The sequence below is a fragment of the Ambystoma mexicanum genome, chromosome 1p (assembly GCF_040938575.1).
Source record: "Ambystoma mexicanum isolate Mex_15411 chromosome 1p, UKY_AmexF1_1, whole genome shotgun sequence".
Taxonomy (NCBI): Eukaryota; Metazoa; Chordata; class Amphibia; order Caudata; family Ambystomatidae; genus Ambystoma; species Ambystoma mexicanum.
Genome location: NC_090921.1, coordinates 1019353230 through 1019371283, shown reverse-complemented (window position 1 = coordinate 1019371283; position 18054 = coordinate 1019353230). Strand labels below are relative to the sequence as shown.

At 43.0% G+C, this 18054-nt stretch overlaps 1 protein-coding gene across 2 annotated transcripts in view; it reads left to right on the top strand.

Annotated features, from left to right (window-relative positions):
- NUTF2 (nuclear transport factor 2) overlaps positions 1-18054 on the top strand; it is a 352918-nt gene that overhangs the window by 174423 nt on the left and 160441 nt on the right. For both annotated transcript variants that reach the window (XM_069655362.1, XM_069655371.1), the window contains exons 3-4: positions 13617-13688; positions 16096-16194. In XM_069655362.1, coding sequence (XP_069511463.1) covers positions 13617-13688; positions 16096-16194 — 171 coding nt within the window. The remainder of the gene's footprint in view (positions 1-13616; positions 13689-16095; positions 16195-18054) is intronic.

Genomic DNA, 18054 nt, shown 5'->3' with positions numbered 1-18054 from the left:
AGCTGCGCCAGGATCAGGTGGATCAACTCTTCCGACGATGGGGCAAACCCCAAATCGACCTGTTCGCAACAGCGACGAACTCGAAGTGCCAGAGGTTCGCCAGCAGGTTTCCCCAGCCGAGAAGTATGGGCGATGCGTTCTCGTTCCCCTGGGACGGCCTATACCTGTATGCGTTCCCTCCGTTGCCGTTGCTGCTTCGACTCATCAGCCAGCTTAAGAGGTCCCGGTGCAGGATGATCCTCGTCGCACCGGCATGGCCGAGGCAGATCTGGTTCCCGGACCTTCTGGACTTGTCAACGTCCCCATCCATCAAGGTGTCGGCGGACGCGGATCTTCTCTCCAGAGAAGGAGGCGCCATCTTCCACCACGACCCGGCGTCGCTGAACCTGCAGGCTTGGCTCCTGCAGCGCTAGAGTTTGGAGGGTACGATATACCAGCCGACTGCAGAGAGGTTCTTGCAAAGGCCAGGGCGTCCTCGACTCTCAAATGCTACGGTCACAAGTGGAAGAGGTTCTCTATCTGGTGCCGAGCACAGAAGATTAACCCCCTACGGATTACGGCCCTTCAAGTGCTGCCGTACCTGCTATCGTTGGCAAAGGCTGGGCTAGCCCATGCCTCCATTAAGATTCATCTGGCGACGATCTCCAGATATACCAGAACCACAGGACGGTCGTCCCTGTGGTCCCATCGACTGGTAAAAGAGTTTATGAAAGGACTGTTCCGGCGCACCGATGAAGTCGTGGAAGACTGCATTCCTGGTGGCCATTACCTCCGCACGACGAGTGAGAGAGATCAGGCCCTATCCTGCAAAGCACCGTACTTGACTTTCCATGCCTCGAGGGTGGTGCTTAGGACGCACCCCTCCTTTATGCCCAAGGTGCTGTCGAACTTCCATCTTAACGAGCCCCTGGTGTTACCTGTTTTCTTCCCGTCTCCTTCGTCGCCGGCCGAGAGGACTTTGCACTCGCTGGATGTGGCTAGAGCGCTGAAGTTCTACGTGGACCGCACGAAGAGTTTTCGGAGGACATCACAGCTGTTTGTGAACTTTGGACCTGTGAATCAAGGGAAGGCTCTCTCGAAGTCTTCTATTTCCAGATGGCTCTCCGGCTGCATCGTGCACGGCCACCGGTTGGCTAACCGACCGCTGCCAGGCCGTCCCAGAGCCCATTCGACCAGAGCGATCGCTGCTACTACGGCGTTCCTATCTGGTGTGCCCCTGCTGGACATCTGTAGGGCTGCTACGTGGAGGTCGACGCAGACCTTCACGAGATTCTACTGCGTTGATCGGGATTCCAGGGAGGAGTCCAGGGTCGGCCAAGCAGTGCTGCGCAACCTGTTCGCCTAAGGTGAGCCTGGTGAGGAGGTAAGAGATGCTTAATGTTGAGTTGTTGTATTGCTTAATGTTGAGCCTTTTGCCACCTCCCGTGGTTGTGCATGTGTGTACTGCTATGTATTCTTATATTCATGAGCATATGAATCCATGCCAGATCCCATGCTGGAGAAGGAACAAGTTACTTACCTGTAACTGTTGTTCTCCAGCATGGGTCTGGCATGGATTCACATGCGAACCCTCCCGCCTACCCCTCTGCGGCTCTTCACTTGGTCATACTGCCACTTCACGTGCTACCAAATCTGAAGATGGCTGCCAGAGGCGGGGCTTAGGGAGATGGCAGTCATTAGCTGTGGTCAGTATGACGCAGAGATCAGTGATTGGTTACTACTACAAAAGACAGATCTGAAACGAAACTGATACTGATTTTTCTTTACCGAGGATTCCCAGCCTGACGACGGGGAATATTCATGAACATGTGAATCCATGCCAGACCCATGCTGGAGAACAACAGTTACAGGTAAGTAACTTGTTCCTTATGGGGTCTCCGTTTGAGTCTATGCATAAGGCAAGTCTCAAGGATCTTACATATGACAGCCTTCCTAGTGGATATCACGTCTATAAGAAGAGTTGGTGAACTACAGGCCCTTTCGGTTCTAGACCCTTTCGTTACAGTTCAGAGATAAGGTGGTTCTGCGCACTCACTCTCGATTTGCGCCTACGTTTATTTCCAAGTGAACCAATCAATATAGCTGCCTACTTTCTTCCAGAACCCGACTAACGTGGCCGAAGAAGCCTACACACATTAGATGTGGGCAGGGCAGTCATGTTTTACCTGGCAAGAACTAGACCACTAAGAAAGACAAACCAGTTTTTCGTTTCAGTGGCAGCTGGTAGAGGATGGGATCCGGTCTCTACTGGCAGTCAGCTCAAAGTGGATTGTCAATTGCATCACACTCTGTGAGAGAACTGCCCTTCAAGCCTAGAGCGCACTCTACTCGAGGCACTGAGGCTTCCATAGCATTCATTGAAAATGTTCCCCTAGAGTCCATTTGCAAAGCGGCAACCTGGAGTTCTACAAAACACTATTGCCTAGACACTCATTCTAGGTCTGATTCACGGGTGGGACAAGCAGTAGTAAGACATCTTTTCACTACTGTTCCTTCTCACAACCCACCTCCAACTCCGGGTACTGCTCACTAGTCTATGCACATTATGTGATTCTAAGCAGATTAACAAGCATCAGAAGACATGCATTACTTACCGTTCTATCATTTCTGATGTTTGTATCTGCTTAGATTCACATGCGCCCACCCTTCCTCCCCGCTTGGGTGGAAGGAACATAGACGTCTTACTACTTTCTCTATTTTATGTACTCACTCACGATAGTCATTAGGCTCCCTCATGGCAGAAAAAATACAATCGGAGGGACCTTGTATGATGGATTTTGGGTACACTACACGTCACGTTAGGGATAGCATTACAGGCACACCCATGTCGACGTCCCTTTTCGATCCTTGAAAGACAAGATGCAATACTCTGTGGTTACCACTGGATGTTGGACTACATGCACAGCATGTGAATCTAAGTAGATATCATCAGAAATGCTATCACTGCTCAAGTGACTAGGATGCATGCAATTACTAAAATGCATATTTTCGGCTCTCCGCTTTAAAAGGCCATTATACTAGATCCTACAGTTTTGAATTGCAGAAAGATCCCACACTCAAAGACCAGAACCGTAGAGCCTCTGCAAAAGTAATACATGAAATAAGGCTGAGTCAGCAGAGTCTGGTGTAGTCGGTTTGGTGGCTAGTGTTTTTTTTTTTTTTTTTTAAATGTGGAAACTGCTACACTGCTTCCAGTCCTACAGTCTGTCTTTCAGCTTTATTGAATTGAAGGTGTTTCACTTAAAAAACCCTGCTACCTGCGGAGCGGATGCGGAGTCAGCAGTCTGGTGGAGGCTTTGTGGAGCTGCCGATATCACTGTTGATATCCTCTCCGTGTAACGGAATGGAACCCTCTTCAGGTCTGCATACTTCAACAAACAAAAAGACCTGCCTCGATCTTCCGCTCCCCCATGTCCCTCCTCCCTCCACAGACTCAGTGAAGTCTGCAACATGCAAAATCAATGACAGTGCAGGATCTGCAAGCGGACCCACCGGTGGGTACACACCCCTTAATTTCACAATTCAAATGAAACAAACCTAACGTATGCAAAGGCAAATCCTCAGCCGCAGTAGCAAATCTTTTAGGAACTAGGTCCCTGGACGCAAGTTTGAATGATGTAAGTTTCAATTAATGCTTTGCTGACCTTGGCTGTTTTAGGGGTGAGAGTGTTGTGAAAATAACTCCGCAATTGAAAATCAAAGGACCACAAGACACCATGAGTGCTCCTGTTCTTGACTGCTGATCAAACTGTAGTGAATCACCAGGAATTATGTCAAGGTTCACAAATGGAAAAAAATCAAAGCAATTCAAGCGAAATGAGCGTGGCAGTTAAAATACGTCACTAAAGAAAACCATTTACTAAAGTTGATGACAACGGTCCCTGCTAATCAATTTCCTGACCGTTTATCATTGGGTATTATCCGAAATTGAAGATATCATGGCAAACTATGAAAAAAGAAAACACATTTTCGGCTTAGCAAACACTGTGAAGCCGACTGTATTAAATACAGCAATGACCTCAACGGCCAGCCTGATTAAGAATAAGGAACTGACAGCTTTTGACTCGACTTGTCAACTGTTTGGGGCAAAAAGTGCAAAAACAAACCAGGAAGTTCAAGGAACTAATAATTTAAATTTCTCCCAACTAACTAATGAAAAACAACAAAATGAAACGAAAGAGAAGCGTAAATGTAACCATCATAGAACCTCTATACGAGAAGCCATTCCGACCTCAATGGTTGAACTTCAGAATCTGACAGTGACAACACAGGCTCTCATTCCGTTCATAAAGCTGTATGAACTTATTGATGTGGTGACAATGAAGGATCAAGCTAGTCTTCTAGCGATGATTCATAGTAAACAAATATTTTTGAAATCCTTTGCCCCAAAAATCCATTTAAGACTCTATCTCGAGACTGAGACTTCCAATCAATGGCAAATGAGGTTATTTGACATTGCTAGAAGCGATAGGGCTGACAAGACCCAATTGACTGCAACCATGCTAGAAATCCTGAAAGATAAACTGGGAAGCTAAACATGATAATGAATTTGACTCGTCACAGAGATCACAATTGCATGTAATAAAACAGAGAAACTACTAGCATCGAGGTGAGTATAAAAACGAATCCACCGAGATTGAATAATACGCAAGTAGCATACATAATGTACGCTGATGATCTAGTGATCCTCGATGAAACGCAAATCGGATTACAACAAAGAATTGACCAACTGGAATCATATGTCAAGATAAATGAGTTAAAGATCAACGTTAAAAAAACAAGTGATGTCTCTTTCAGGCTACCCAAATATGAAAAAGCCATTAGCAATATTCCTGGAAGGGCAAAAAGTTGCATCAGTGAACACATTCAAGTACTTGGGGCTCTTATTAAATCAATCTACTGAAAAGGAATGGGTCCAAAAGCTGAAAGAGAAAGCCCTATCCCTGGCTAGACGAGGAAGTCTTACATCTTAAATATGGAAAGTTCTCATTGAAGCCGATTGTAGCCTTCCACAGACAGAAAATCATGGCTGTACTGACATATGGTGCCGAAACAATCCTCAATGCACCTCAAGAATTATGGACGCAATTAGAAGGGATTATTTGGAGAAAGATCCTATCCCTTCCATCTTATCCAATGCCACACTTAAGGTTTGAAATGGCACTGCAATCACTTGAGGCAATGGAAAATTGGAAATGTGTTATGCTCTACATAAAGCACTAATAAAAGATGACATCCCTGCAATCGAAATCCTACGACAAAAAAAAGTAATGATAAAAAGACAGTTTTAAAGATATGGAAAGAAGATGATGAAAATTGAAGATATCACTATGGATATGTTAATCGACCCCAGAAAGCAAAAATAAACATTTTAAGAAATGATTGGATTCGTACACAACAGCAAAAATAATCATATCAACTTGCTTTGTCCAGTGACACTGAGATAAGAGCTGCAAACCAATTGCCACGTTATCTACAAATCTTCTCAGATCAAGTTATGAGATACACATTCATGAGACTACGTCTAAATCTTATTCCGACAAGAGAAGTTTTGGTTAAGACGAAACAACTGCCGGCACCATTGATATTTTGCCTCCAACAAGATCAAGTGCAGTCTTTACATCATATTATCATGAATTGCACAGCTCTTGCAGACAAAATATTTTTGTTTAGCGGGACGTTGCCTCAGACAAAAGTGCAGCTAGAAATGGATCAGGGGTGGGCCTTAAATCTGGAAATGATAAAAACTGCTGACACTTGGAGTTATTCAATTTTGGAATGCTATAAGCGAACATAACTAATGATGGATGTTACCAGTAATCATTTATATGCTGAATCTTTTATTTTATGTACTTTTTTTAAGAACAGAAAATTAATGGAGAAAAACATGAGTGAAAAAGTTTGTAATAAATTATAACGTTCAATAAAAAAAAGTAATGCATGTCATATTGCACTTCATGCCGGAGACCAGCCTCTAAGCAAGGGACCAGGATTTGAAACTGACGCTCGCCATTGTCTTGCTTCCACGACAAACAAGTTGCCCCTGAGCAATCCTCCTGGCCCAGTAATGCAAGAGTTCTCATTCAAAACGGTTAGACACCAATTCCTGCGCATGCTTTACTTTTGATCCACCTAGTCAATGCCCTATTGATTGTCTATGCAGATGCAAGCTATAGGGTAGACATCTCATAAAGTGATGGACCTAACCAATTGCCAGGCCTTTTACCAAAGTTCTAGTCCTAATACTGTGCTCATATATCTATTAAAGGCCAACCTCAAGTTTTGGGCACTGCTTCTTAAGCACATTTTTAACATTTGGAAATGTAGTTGCATTCTCCTAAACTGGGGTCTTTCATGGTTTATCCCAATTTATAAGAAGGGGGTGGAGGGGCTGGAGGGTGAGACGGGAACCTAACAAAATCCTACCAACCAATATCTTAGATACAACCCTAAATGTTTTTGATTGGTTTTCTTCCGGTTGAGTAAATAACATTTTAGCTATGAGCCAGAGTTTTGGGCGGGGAGAAGGGTTCAGTGGGTTAGGAAAGGTCTTTGTACCATGGAGTTAGCAGAAATCCGTGTTTTTTGCTTGCAGCAAAATTTTTCTTGTACAAATGGTTTATCCACATGGTCTTTTTGGATCGCCATGAAATATCCAATTCAAATAAAAAGATTAAAATCTAAATACAAAAGGATGGCAAGATTGGTATTAAAATCAGTTCTGTTGAAACATCAAATGTGTATAGCCCCCACGCTCCCATCTGACTGTTTGCAGTAAAAACATGTAATGCGTTTACTCCCGACCAAAGAGTTGAGCATCTTAAAAACATTTCACATTGAAGTACAAATTATGCCTCTATCTTTATCAAGCTTTATGTATTTAGCGTAATTGGGTCATATTTTTTAATAGATTGTCAATTTGAGTAATCTCATTACTTATAAGATAAAAGGTGCAGACTGACTACTTACATTTGCTTAACTGTTTTTTCGTTAGTTCAAACCATTGCTATTTTTGTAGATTGCATTGATGTCGAATTTTAATGTTTGCTATTTAATGAACATTTTTTTTTTTTATTTTCACTAATGCAGAATGTTTTTTTTTACATGAATAACTTGTTTGTTGGCAATTTAATCTAATATGTGATATTGTTCTAATCCTCTGTATATAATGGATTACTTATAATCGGTATAATGTCATCCAATGCATGAAGGATTTTTGTCTTTGTATGTTAACTTATTTTTTTCACTTGCTTTGCCCCCGCCCCCTCCCCTCAACCAGTGTAGACACTTTCTTTTGTTCAAATAAATTAGTTTTATATACCAAATTAGGTTGATTTTAATATAGTTTGTATAAGGTGCAGTTAATTAGCGTAGCATTTTGACAGTTGATCTTTAACTAGTTACAGAGCAAGCAATAGCAGTAACATTGTAACGCTTTTTGGTATTTGGTTGTCTTGTATCTTTTTGATGTAATACAGGTATGACTAGATTTTATTTCCTACGATTTTAAATTGTTCTATAAACATTTTTAAACTTGTATTTATTTTATCCAAATATAATGCATTGAACTGAATTTTTAGCTCAACTACAGGATACCTACTGCAGTCTTAATTTTACAGCAATAATCCATTTACAAACGGATGGGTATAAAGATGAGATTAAGACCATACACAACTCAAATTAATCTAATCTCTATATGGTTCAAGAACTTCCAACCATCACAATCTCATACTATACTGCAGTATTTCTCAATAATACCCCATTCCATCATGCTTTAAAAGCTTAGAACAGTATACTTGTTCTATCCATTCCATGTTTAAGCTGAAACTAAGTCGGCAAAAAAGAGGAAAAGATGTATGGCCTTAATTGCTGCATTAGACAATCGTTCATAATGCTTATCAAGAGCCCCATGTTACCAAGTTGTTCTTTTGCGTTTGTAATGCTGGAACAGTCTTCAACGAGGGAGTTTTCCACTTTAAAAAAATAGTCTGAATGGAACAAGGTTTCCTTTTATACCTTGAAAGAATCTGTTAGTGTCTGTGGGCTTAAGAGGTCAACAGGATATGGAGACTTCCTTATCACATCACTTGTGGCACGCCTATTATTTAGGCACTGTTTAGCGTTATATTGGAAGGAGGAAAGTTTTTATAATTGTCTTTCCTCAATTCAGTTTAATATTTACTGTAATTATCTCATTTTAAGATTGAAGGCAGGGCTTTGCAAGCAAACTAAAAAGTACTCCCATCTCCTTAATCTTTACCCTCAACCTTCTAGGCTATCAGAGTCTTTGGCTTTGTATTAGACATAAATTAATTTGCTGTGTATGTGCTTCCATCATATATCATGTGATGCAGATGCAGTGTTTTTATAATTAGTCCATGAAATAGAATAAATCTGATTTTATCCAAATGGCATTGCCTGTACAAGTTGTACTGCTTGCTTTTCTTACAAGGCTTCTAAGTATATAGATGCTCCCTCACGGACTACATTGTTTTCAGCTTCCTGCTGCATTAGCATCTAGTTCCGCAAATTGAGCAGGACTTCGTTTTTCAAATTTTCACCTGTTGAACTTCTTGCATGTGGACTGCTCAGAATTATGGGGATTGTAATGTATTGCCGATCTACAATGTAGCCTGCACTTTGCTGGCATATATTCTTGTCTACAGACAAACTGAACTGTATTGCATTGGTCCCCAACACAAATAGTGGAAACCAGCAGAAATATTGTCTATCTATGTATTCCCAAATTTTACTGTACTAGATTGAGGTAAATCTAGATTGTCGCCAGCCACAAATTTGTATCCCTTCCCTAACCTGCTCAACATATCGATGGATTGATGTCTGGATCTGACAATATCTGGTAACTTCTGCTCAAGTTTAAATATTTTGAACTTTTTGTATAATGACCCATTTATATCCTTCAGCTCGTCAACAAAATGCTGTACTAAAGGACTATTTTCTTATTACTGCTATCATGCTCTTTTAACCGTGGCTCTACTACTCTGTTTTGCCACTGTATTGTATTCTACAAGTACACAATAGTCTGTTGCAATTTGTCAGATGTTTGTTTCCAAGACTTTTTAGTCCTATCTCAACTTCTATTTTCATTTGCTTACACGTCTTGGATATCCTGATGGAACAGGTCTATTCGGTCTGAATAAAAAATAAATTGTAGTCTCTCGTTTGTCTTTGATCTTATTCCAGTGTGTTAGGTGACTTCCGATTATACAACCACTTATGTTAGCACTGTATTTGTATGCAAACATTTTCGAAAACGTAGACACTAATCTATGTGTATATTTATTATAGTCGCCATTCATGCTGTATGTTTGATAATCTCTATGTTGGCAAATTTCCTAGGCTAAAGAGAGATGGCAGTTTATTAAGAGAGATTATGAAGAGGAAGCCAATGTTTTGAGTATCATTGGAGAATCTATTTCTTAAACTCACATTTTTGAGTGTCACAATGAGTATGGAACAATGTTTGTAGGAAACGTTCCTCATTATGATGGTTCTTGGTGTTCACTGGGCACTGAAACGTCAGTAGGTTCATAACGTTTGCCAAAAGTGTGAAAGCCCCTCCGCTGAGTACGATGTAAAATCATCAGTTCTATTGGACTCTAGCCACTGAAAAAGGGCCTTCTCTCGTATTTTAGCTTTCTATTATTTGCTTAACAGTTTGGTCGCTACCCCAAGCAGAGTCCAGCATTGAAATCCCAGGCAATTCTCCTCTGAACAACGGTACTAGCAGCATTTAGTCCAACAAATCTCTACCATACTGCCAGACAGGATTCTCCACAGCATATGAATGTAATTAAGATGCAAATTATGATCATTGTTATAGGTAAGCACACTTCTAATGGATTCTTTCCTGCCACAGATTCCTCATGTATGATATCCCAGTGCAGCTGTTCTACAGAAACGTGTCCGACTCCAGGGGGCACAGCGTGGCTCTGCGTCAGTTGTGTCTCTACGAGCCCCATGTTGAGATGTCGTGGTCAGTATTTATACCAGCACAGCACCCCATGACCTCGGTTCCTTTTTTCCGCGCACTCTGTTCGCTAATCGGGAGCATGCTCGTCAAGCCTTTTTTTCTTTTTTTCTTTTTTTCAAATGCCATGCCGACTCAGTCGAAGGCTTCTGGTTCGAAGCCGTGTGCAGATTGAGGCAGGCAGATGTCGGTCTTGGATCCACACTGGAAATACTTGTACTGCTTGGGTGAGGACCAAGACATCCAGGATTGCAGGTCGTTTCAGTCCATGTACCCAAAGGCCCTACAGGAAAGTGTGGCGAAGATCTTGATGTTCGTCCACAAGGCAAAAGGTGAAGTTCTGCAGCCTCAAATGAGTTTACATGGTGCTGATTGACTCTCCGAAAATCGGGTGGCTGTGCGCATGGAGATTAAGTATCGGAAGAGGTCACACTCCCAGAGAGTCCTCATCGCCACTCTTCTTCCTCCTCCAAAGAATAAGAGCCCCCTCTCCAAGGGTTCCCTTGAGTGGCCGGCAGAGGTGCCTTTTCCAACCCAGTTCTCCACACCATAGGAATGGTAGAACTTCTGCCTGAAGGTGCTTAACCAGGTGGATCCGGCACTGGCACATGTGGCGCAGGCAGTGGCGCCATCTGCTTCTATGCTGATCTAGTCCCACTGCGTCTTCCGTGACAGGCAGGTTAACTTCAGAAGACCACTCCTGGACCAGGCTGAGCCCTTAGCCCTGCGGGAGGATCCAAGGTGTCTCTGTACTGCTAGGCCCCGCCCTCCGGTGACGTGGCTGCGGCACCGGACAGGGCGCCACCTGCCTCGATTGGCATCCTTGACTCAGTGCCTTAAGGAATGCCTCCCACTCCCCAGGGACACCATTATCTAAAATGTATGACATCTACAACAAGGAGACTACAAGGTCTCTTTTGGACTTGAACCATGGGTTCTAGGGAGGCGAGGGACTTCCTGGAGGAATTATACAGAGGAGATGCAGACGTGCTAGACCTGGCAGAGGACCTGCAAGGGGCCAGAGGTTTAGACACTACCCCTGGAGTTGGACATCTTACCAGCTCCCATCTCAGGTAAGCCTCATGCTGCCTTCCAGTGCATGATGGCTAAGGTGGCCGATATTCTGGGGCTCTGTGTTATTCTGGACGATGCCCCAAAGAAGGATACGCTCCTGCCCTTTAATGTGGCAGTGGAGGCCCCGATATTGGAAGTGTGGGAAAATCTCTTTTCGGCAGTGGACCACCTGGCAAGGAAGCACCACCCTGCTTGAACCCAGTTTCCTTTTCCATCCACTCTTCACTTGAAAGCCTGGCTGTTCAGGCTGCGACAGCGAGCCTGAAGAACTCTACCTTTCCGTCCCTTCCACCGGACAGGGGAAAGTAAAAGGTATGACACATGGGTGAAGGTGGCGTTTGGTCAGGCAGTCTAGCACTGCGGCATTGATGCCTCTTGTGCAGGGTGATATTTTCTTTTGCGCTCTGATCGTCAGTAGCCAATGTGGTGGAGTGTGTCTCGGATGGAAAGCAGGTGGCAAAGCAGATAATGAACTCTAGACTGGACACGGCAGACTGCGTGGGTAGGTCTATGGCCACTAGCCCGGTGGTCAGACAGCATTCTTGGCTACAGACGTCAGGTTTTGTGGCTGACGTTTCACCAAGGCGGTCTAGACTTTTGAGGTGCCGAACCTTTTTGGGGCAAAGGCTGATGATACCCTCCAGAAGTTCCAGTCGTCTAAAGCAGTCCTCTTCCCTTGGCAGGGGTTTTCACACCTTTTCCCAGCTGAGCCATGGACAAACCTGTACACTTGAAAGGTAAAGGAAAAGGGTTCCCATTAGGGAGGTATTGCAGCAACCGCTGTTCCTTCTGCTTCCCAGTTTGCCAAACCTCAGTAACAAGCTTAATCACTCGTCACCAGTGGGAGGGAGGCTTTCCTTGTTCCCCCAAGGAATGGTCAGAGACCACTTTCGACGCTTGATGTTTACAGGTCATCCATCAGGTTTATTGCCTCTCGTTTCTCCAGCGCCCCCCAGAGCACAGTCCCCTGGCCACCTCCTTGTCTGTTGCCAGCCTCCTAGAGGAGGTCTGCCAGCTTCTGGGGAAAAAGCGCGATCAAGCTGGTTCCACTCTCAAAACGACAAAGGGGGGTTGTACTCCACCCATTTCCTGGTGCCAAAAAAGGACCGAGGATTGTGCCCCACAACGCCCTGGAAGGGCTCCTTTCAGCTCAGAGGCCCGCTACAAAATCCATTTATGCCTGGAGGTGGTGTACATTTTGTTTGGTGCTGGGAGAGTGACCTAGATCCTTTATCCTGCCTTTTGTGCCGTGTTTTGGATTTTCTGCTTTCCCAAGCGGGCCTACATCTTGGCACTGTGAGGGGTTACCTCACACTATTTCTCTGTTCATGAGGACCCCAGAACGGCTAATTTTTCACAATCCAACTTTTATGCAATTCTTGTGGGGTTTGTGAAACCAGTTTCCTTCCTGCCAGTTTGTGGTTTAACATTTCTTATGGGTGCTCTGTTTGAGCCCCATCATTGCTTTTCTATGAAATTCCTCCACTCTAAGGTGGTTTTCCTGGTTGCCATAACTTCAGCCAGACTGGTGAGTAAAACAGAAGGTGACATTGAGATCGAGACCCGCCTTTACTCCAGAGGTGGTCTCGGATTTCCATCTCTCAGAAGATAAATCTTCCTGTATTTTTTTTCCTCTGCCTCACCCTTCCAAGACAGTGGAACAATTCTATCGACTGGACCCAGTGCGGGCCCTTTAGTTTCTAGTGTCATACTAGAAGCTAGAAGAGATGATCCGCTTTTCGTTGGTTACTCTGGGGCTTGTGCTGGCAGGGCTGTGACCAAATAGACCGTATCCAGGGGGTGGGAGTTTGGGGTGTGGGGTGGAGGAGGAGGGAGTGGAGTCCCTGTCCTTGACTTTTACAAGGTGGCACAGTGTGCATTTCTGTACATATTAGCTAAGCATTACTACTTGTATTCTCTTGCGGGCCAGGATGACCGTTTTGGTAGGGCAACCCTCCAGAGTTTTCTGGTTTAGGTGATGTCCTTGCTTCCTCACTCCCTCCAGAATTACATACTGCTTTGGGAGTCCATCATAGATGAGGTGTCTGTGGCAGTAAAGAATCCATTAGAATAACAAATTACTTGCCTCTCAGTAATCTTTCAGATGGATATTTCTGCCACAGATTCCTCATCGTCCTCGCTACCTGCCCCTCTTGCGGGAAGCTAGTACACCATCGGTTCTACAACCGCTCTCCTTCAGAGTACTAGGGGGGGAAAAGGGTGAAACTGAGGTCATGCAGCGGTGCCCTGCTATATATACTGGCACCTACGTCCTTTCAGGCACGGGGTGCGTAGAGGTGTAAGACTGAACAGATGCTGAGCTGCGCCCTCTGGCTGAAAAGAAGTTTCCAGAAAACAGCTGCGCTGAGATGAGGTTATCATGGATGAGCAATCTGTGGCAGGAACAGCCATTAAAAAGAACTTTACAGAGTTAAATCATTTGTTCTCCTATTTAGCAAGTGCATCAGCTATTCGAGAGTCTTTGTTAAATTTCAAATTGAAAAAGCTTATTTTTGACAGAACTTTACTTTCAGTTTTTTGTGTTTTTTAGATTGATGCATCATGCCTTACCTGGGAAGGAAATCAGTATCAGGGCAAACAGTGTATTGTAGATAAACTAACGGTGAGTTGTGAATTTCTTTGAAGTGATTTTGTCTGATTAATACAAAAGTCGTTAACAAAATTTCGTTCCACTACAGTTGTTCTTTATAAACTTTACAACTTTATATTGTGCCAAGTAAACTTTCTCATGCGAGTATATAAAAGCATATAATTTAAATAAGAGGTGATGTGAAACAGTAAATAATGTATTCTTGCTTGAATGGTAGGCAGAAACCACAAACCTACAATGAATATAGGCAAGCAAATCTGTGCCAATCTCAGATTAAAAGCTGTATTTCATTTAGCATGTCTATACATTTCAAAATACTCGCTAGGTTTCCTGTTTATAACGCCTTAAACGATAGATGTTACATGTGGATTTACACTAGTGTAAAATTGTAAGACAAATTATAGAGCCCCATATCATTTATTTTAATTCTTGATTGTTGCAAAATATATTTTATGACAAATATATTAAAACAATAACATACCTTAACGGTAATGAGTATTGGGACGTTTTATTGGGCTTGTGGGATGGTTTCTAAAGCCTCTACAGATGTATGGTTTGCCTGTAAGTAAAAATGTAGTACCAACAACTGTCTGGCATGCTTAACATACACCAATTGTCACTCCCTCCCAGGACCACCACTGTATGAACTGGAGACCGGAGTTAATTAATCCTGCATGGGTGCCATTGACCAGTGTAGCTGCAGCATGCAGACCTACCAAAAGGGGCAAAAGATGTGGGTTGCTTGGCCAATACTGTGTTGTAGGTGTCCAAACTTGTGCAAGCTCTATTTCAGATGAAGTCTGGCTGGCAGTATAATTTACATCATACAAAGTTGGGATTATTAGTTTTAACAAGTAGGATTTTTGTGTGCAAGCTCAAATGCCATAAATATTACACTACAGGCAATTAACTAAGAGTCTAGACCATATTGTGGTGATCAGTGGACAATTCAACCAATTGGTTAAGTACTTGACTAATTTTGACAAGATCAGACAAAAACTTTGTACTGTGATTTAACTTGAGGCATTATTTGGTCATTTGCTTCTGTTACGGCCCAGACGGTGTCATAGGGCCTAGGTGTCCAGATGCTATTTGCAGATGACTTGGTCAAGTCCACAGCCAGATGGATGAAGATACCCAGGTTATTGTATCTTTAGGGTACCTTGTTGAACTCTTGAGGTGCCTCAGATGTGACTGGCACAGCAACACCCATCGTTGCCTTTTAAAGACCAGTTAGGTTGGGGACCTGTGAACTAGAGGTCCTTCACCAAAACTGTTGGGAATTTGTCAATGAGATCCATGATCAATTCTATAGAACACCACTGAGATCAAGGAGCACCACCAAATGGGAGTTGTCCCCATCAAGTATTCATTGGAGTTAACCTGTATCTGGGAAGTAGCAGTTTTGGGGATTTCATCAGCTTCCGTTTGGGGCTTGCATGAGCTTTGAGTGGGATCTATTCATTCAGATATTTGGAACTGCCCGTTGAGCTTTGTACACATGGTGACTTGGGAAGTAGAGATTGAGGTGGGGGTACTCTTATGAATTTTGAGGAACATAGTATTTTATTTAATTTTAAATACTAAGAGCCAACCAATATTACTGGCCTTTTGATATGAGCAAATTACATCAATATTGGTGATTGTAGTACCAAATACTGTGTTGTATTTACCATGATGTCGAGAAGCACACTACATATGGCATCATTTACACGCCAGCCTTTGCAAGTCTTAAGCCCAAAACATGACAAGCGTTCTAGAAGCACAGGTTCAATACATTGATAACTTAACCACCAATCTCGCTAAAGCATCCCGATCAATGGTTTGTTTATTGGAACAGCTTTTTAGAGGCAATACTGGAAATGTGACCTACAACTAGATTAATGTTCTAAATACAATTTTCCAACATGTAACTGACTGTTTCCCATCCCAAACTCAGTTGAGCTGGACATGCATCTAGCTCTGCCTAAAACATATCGACCTTCAGTAGGTTTGCACATGCCGTGATTGGCCATTCCTTCACACTTCTGAGAGCAGCCCAGCAGTGTTTCTCTTAACTACTTGCATATAGTTTGCAGTGCCCCATTTAAATATTTCAGACTGGAATGTATAAGGATACCTTCTGAAATGCATGGCTTTTGTGAAAGGACCACAAATCAGAAGCCGAGAAGACATTTGAGGTACATTCTTAAGCTGTCCTGCTATTCCAACAGCTTCATCCTTCCTATGCCTGATGAAGTGATCTGACGATTATGAAAGCTTGCTAATAAATGACTTTGTTAGCCTAACATTATGTTGTCTTTTTTGCATCCTCAATTGTATGCACAGTGTAACTTCATTAAGGCTTGTAGTATAGTTAGGGTGGCTTCAAAGAGCTATTAACCCCTTGATCAATGTTTTTGTTTTTATTTTGTCGTAGAATCTTCCTTTCCAGAAGATAGTGCATAACATCACAGCACAAGACCACCAACCCACACCGGACAGTTGTATTATTAGTATGGTGGTGGGACAGCTTAAGGTAAATACTTGAATTACATTGTATGTTTGTGTGCGGTTTGGTTTCTTGTTAACGCATAACCATCTGCAACATGCTCTCACCACACACATTATTTAGTTTCTCTCCCTCTCCAAGCACAGCCCTCCTACCGTGCCCTAGATGCGCCATTTCTTCATGGAAGATAAACATAAGGCCTTTTATAGGGTTAGTAGCTCAGTTGACAAAGGAGAATACGTGCAGCATGCATGGTTGCAGGGGTTTGTGCCCGTGCCATTATCATTACTGTATACGACTTGCAGCACTATTAATGAAAATGTTCTTAGACCTATTGTATCAGTGAGTAATTAAACGTGCATGTTCAATTCTAGTACTTAACTATTGTATTATCTATTTTGATAATTTCCCACCTTGGTTAAACGACAAACACACTATCTCAGGTTTCTAAAGGATCTAGTGTGCACAATTTATATTCCATAACCAATTTAATTCATTAACACTCAATCTTATTGGTAGCTGTAAGAAGGCTGCGCCTGGTCTGTCGGCCCCACCTGAAAACAGCCCTTCACCAAACAAATGGCATCTACACAACACTACCCTTTGTGTGCCAACAATCAGCATGTAGAAATAACCAATATTGTGGAATACCTTTTAATTACTTGTTCCAATACTAAGCATTTCACAATTTGCCTAATAGTTGTGGCAGATATAACAAATGCTTTACAATAAATGTACATTGAACCAAAGATCATGAAACGGTATAGGTAAATCAATACAATATGCCTATGCCGACACGTGTTTAGCTTGGGGGTGGAGGGGGAGGCACTGAATCTCTGCAAACTCTACTGTGATTCCGCTATGCTAATGTCGACTTGAATTGCTAATCTTCACACATGTAAAACAAATTGAGAAAAACATAAACGAAGGAAAACGCATGAAAAAAAAGAAATGTCTTTCAACAAACACAGCCTCTTTTAAACATCTGTCATGTCATATTTAAATAACTTATGTGCAAATAAGTGTGTATTATGTTTATTAATTTTATATAATACTTTAATCCAAGGCGCTTTACAATAAAACAAGATACAATAATGGAGAAGAAAGTAAACAAACATGAGACAAACCAGCGTAACAATACGTAACAGTTTCCTTGGATATTGAAGATGAGGAAAAAGTGAGAAGGAAGGAAGGGAGGGAAGGGGACAAAATTAAATTGTGATATAATGTTGAGTGGCTGTGAGAGGAAGGGGAGGTATGGGGACGGGGGAGATGGTAGGTGGTCAAGGGGGGAGTGGAGAAGGGCTTTCAAGGAGGTGTGGAAGGAGGTGCATGTGGGGGAGGAGCGGATAGAGAGGTAAGGAGTTCCAATGTAGGGGGGACAGAAGCTGAAAGCGGAAGCGAGAAGCAGCAGGAGGAGACGGGGGTACAGTAAGTAGAAAGAGGTCAGCAGAGAGCGAGAGGGAGTGTAAAAGGAGAGGAGAGAAGAGGGATAGGGGGAGCAAAGTCATGTAGAGAATTGAAGACCAAACAGAGAAATTGAAATTTAAGTTGGGAGGGTAGGGGAAGCCAGCCGAGTTGAGAAAGTGAGGAGGGAAATGGGCACGAGGGCCGAGGAGGCAGAGAGTACGAATAGAGGAGTGGTAGATGGACTTGAAGGGGGGGGGTCAGATGAGAGGTAGGGAGTCCAAAGAGGAGAGAGGAACAGTAGAAGAGACGGGAGAAGATGAGTGAAGAGATTTTAGAAGCATGGAAGGTGAGGGTGGACCTGATCTTGCGGATGTTGTAGAGATGGTGACGAAGGAACAAGAGGTGAGAGAAGTGTGATGGGAGAGGAAAGGCAGGAGTCAAGGTGGATGCCAAGGTTGTGAGCAGAGTTGGAGATCG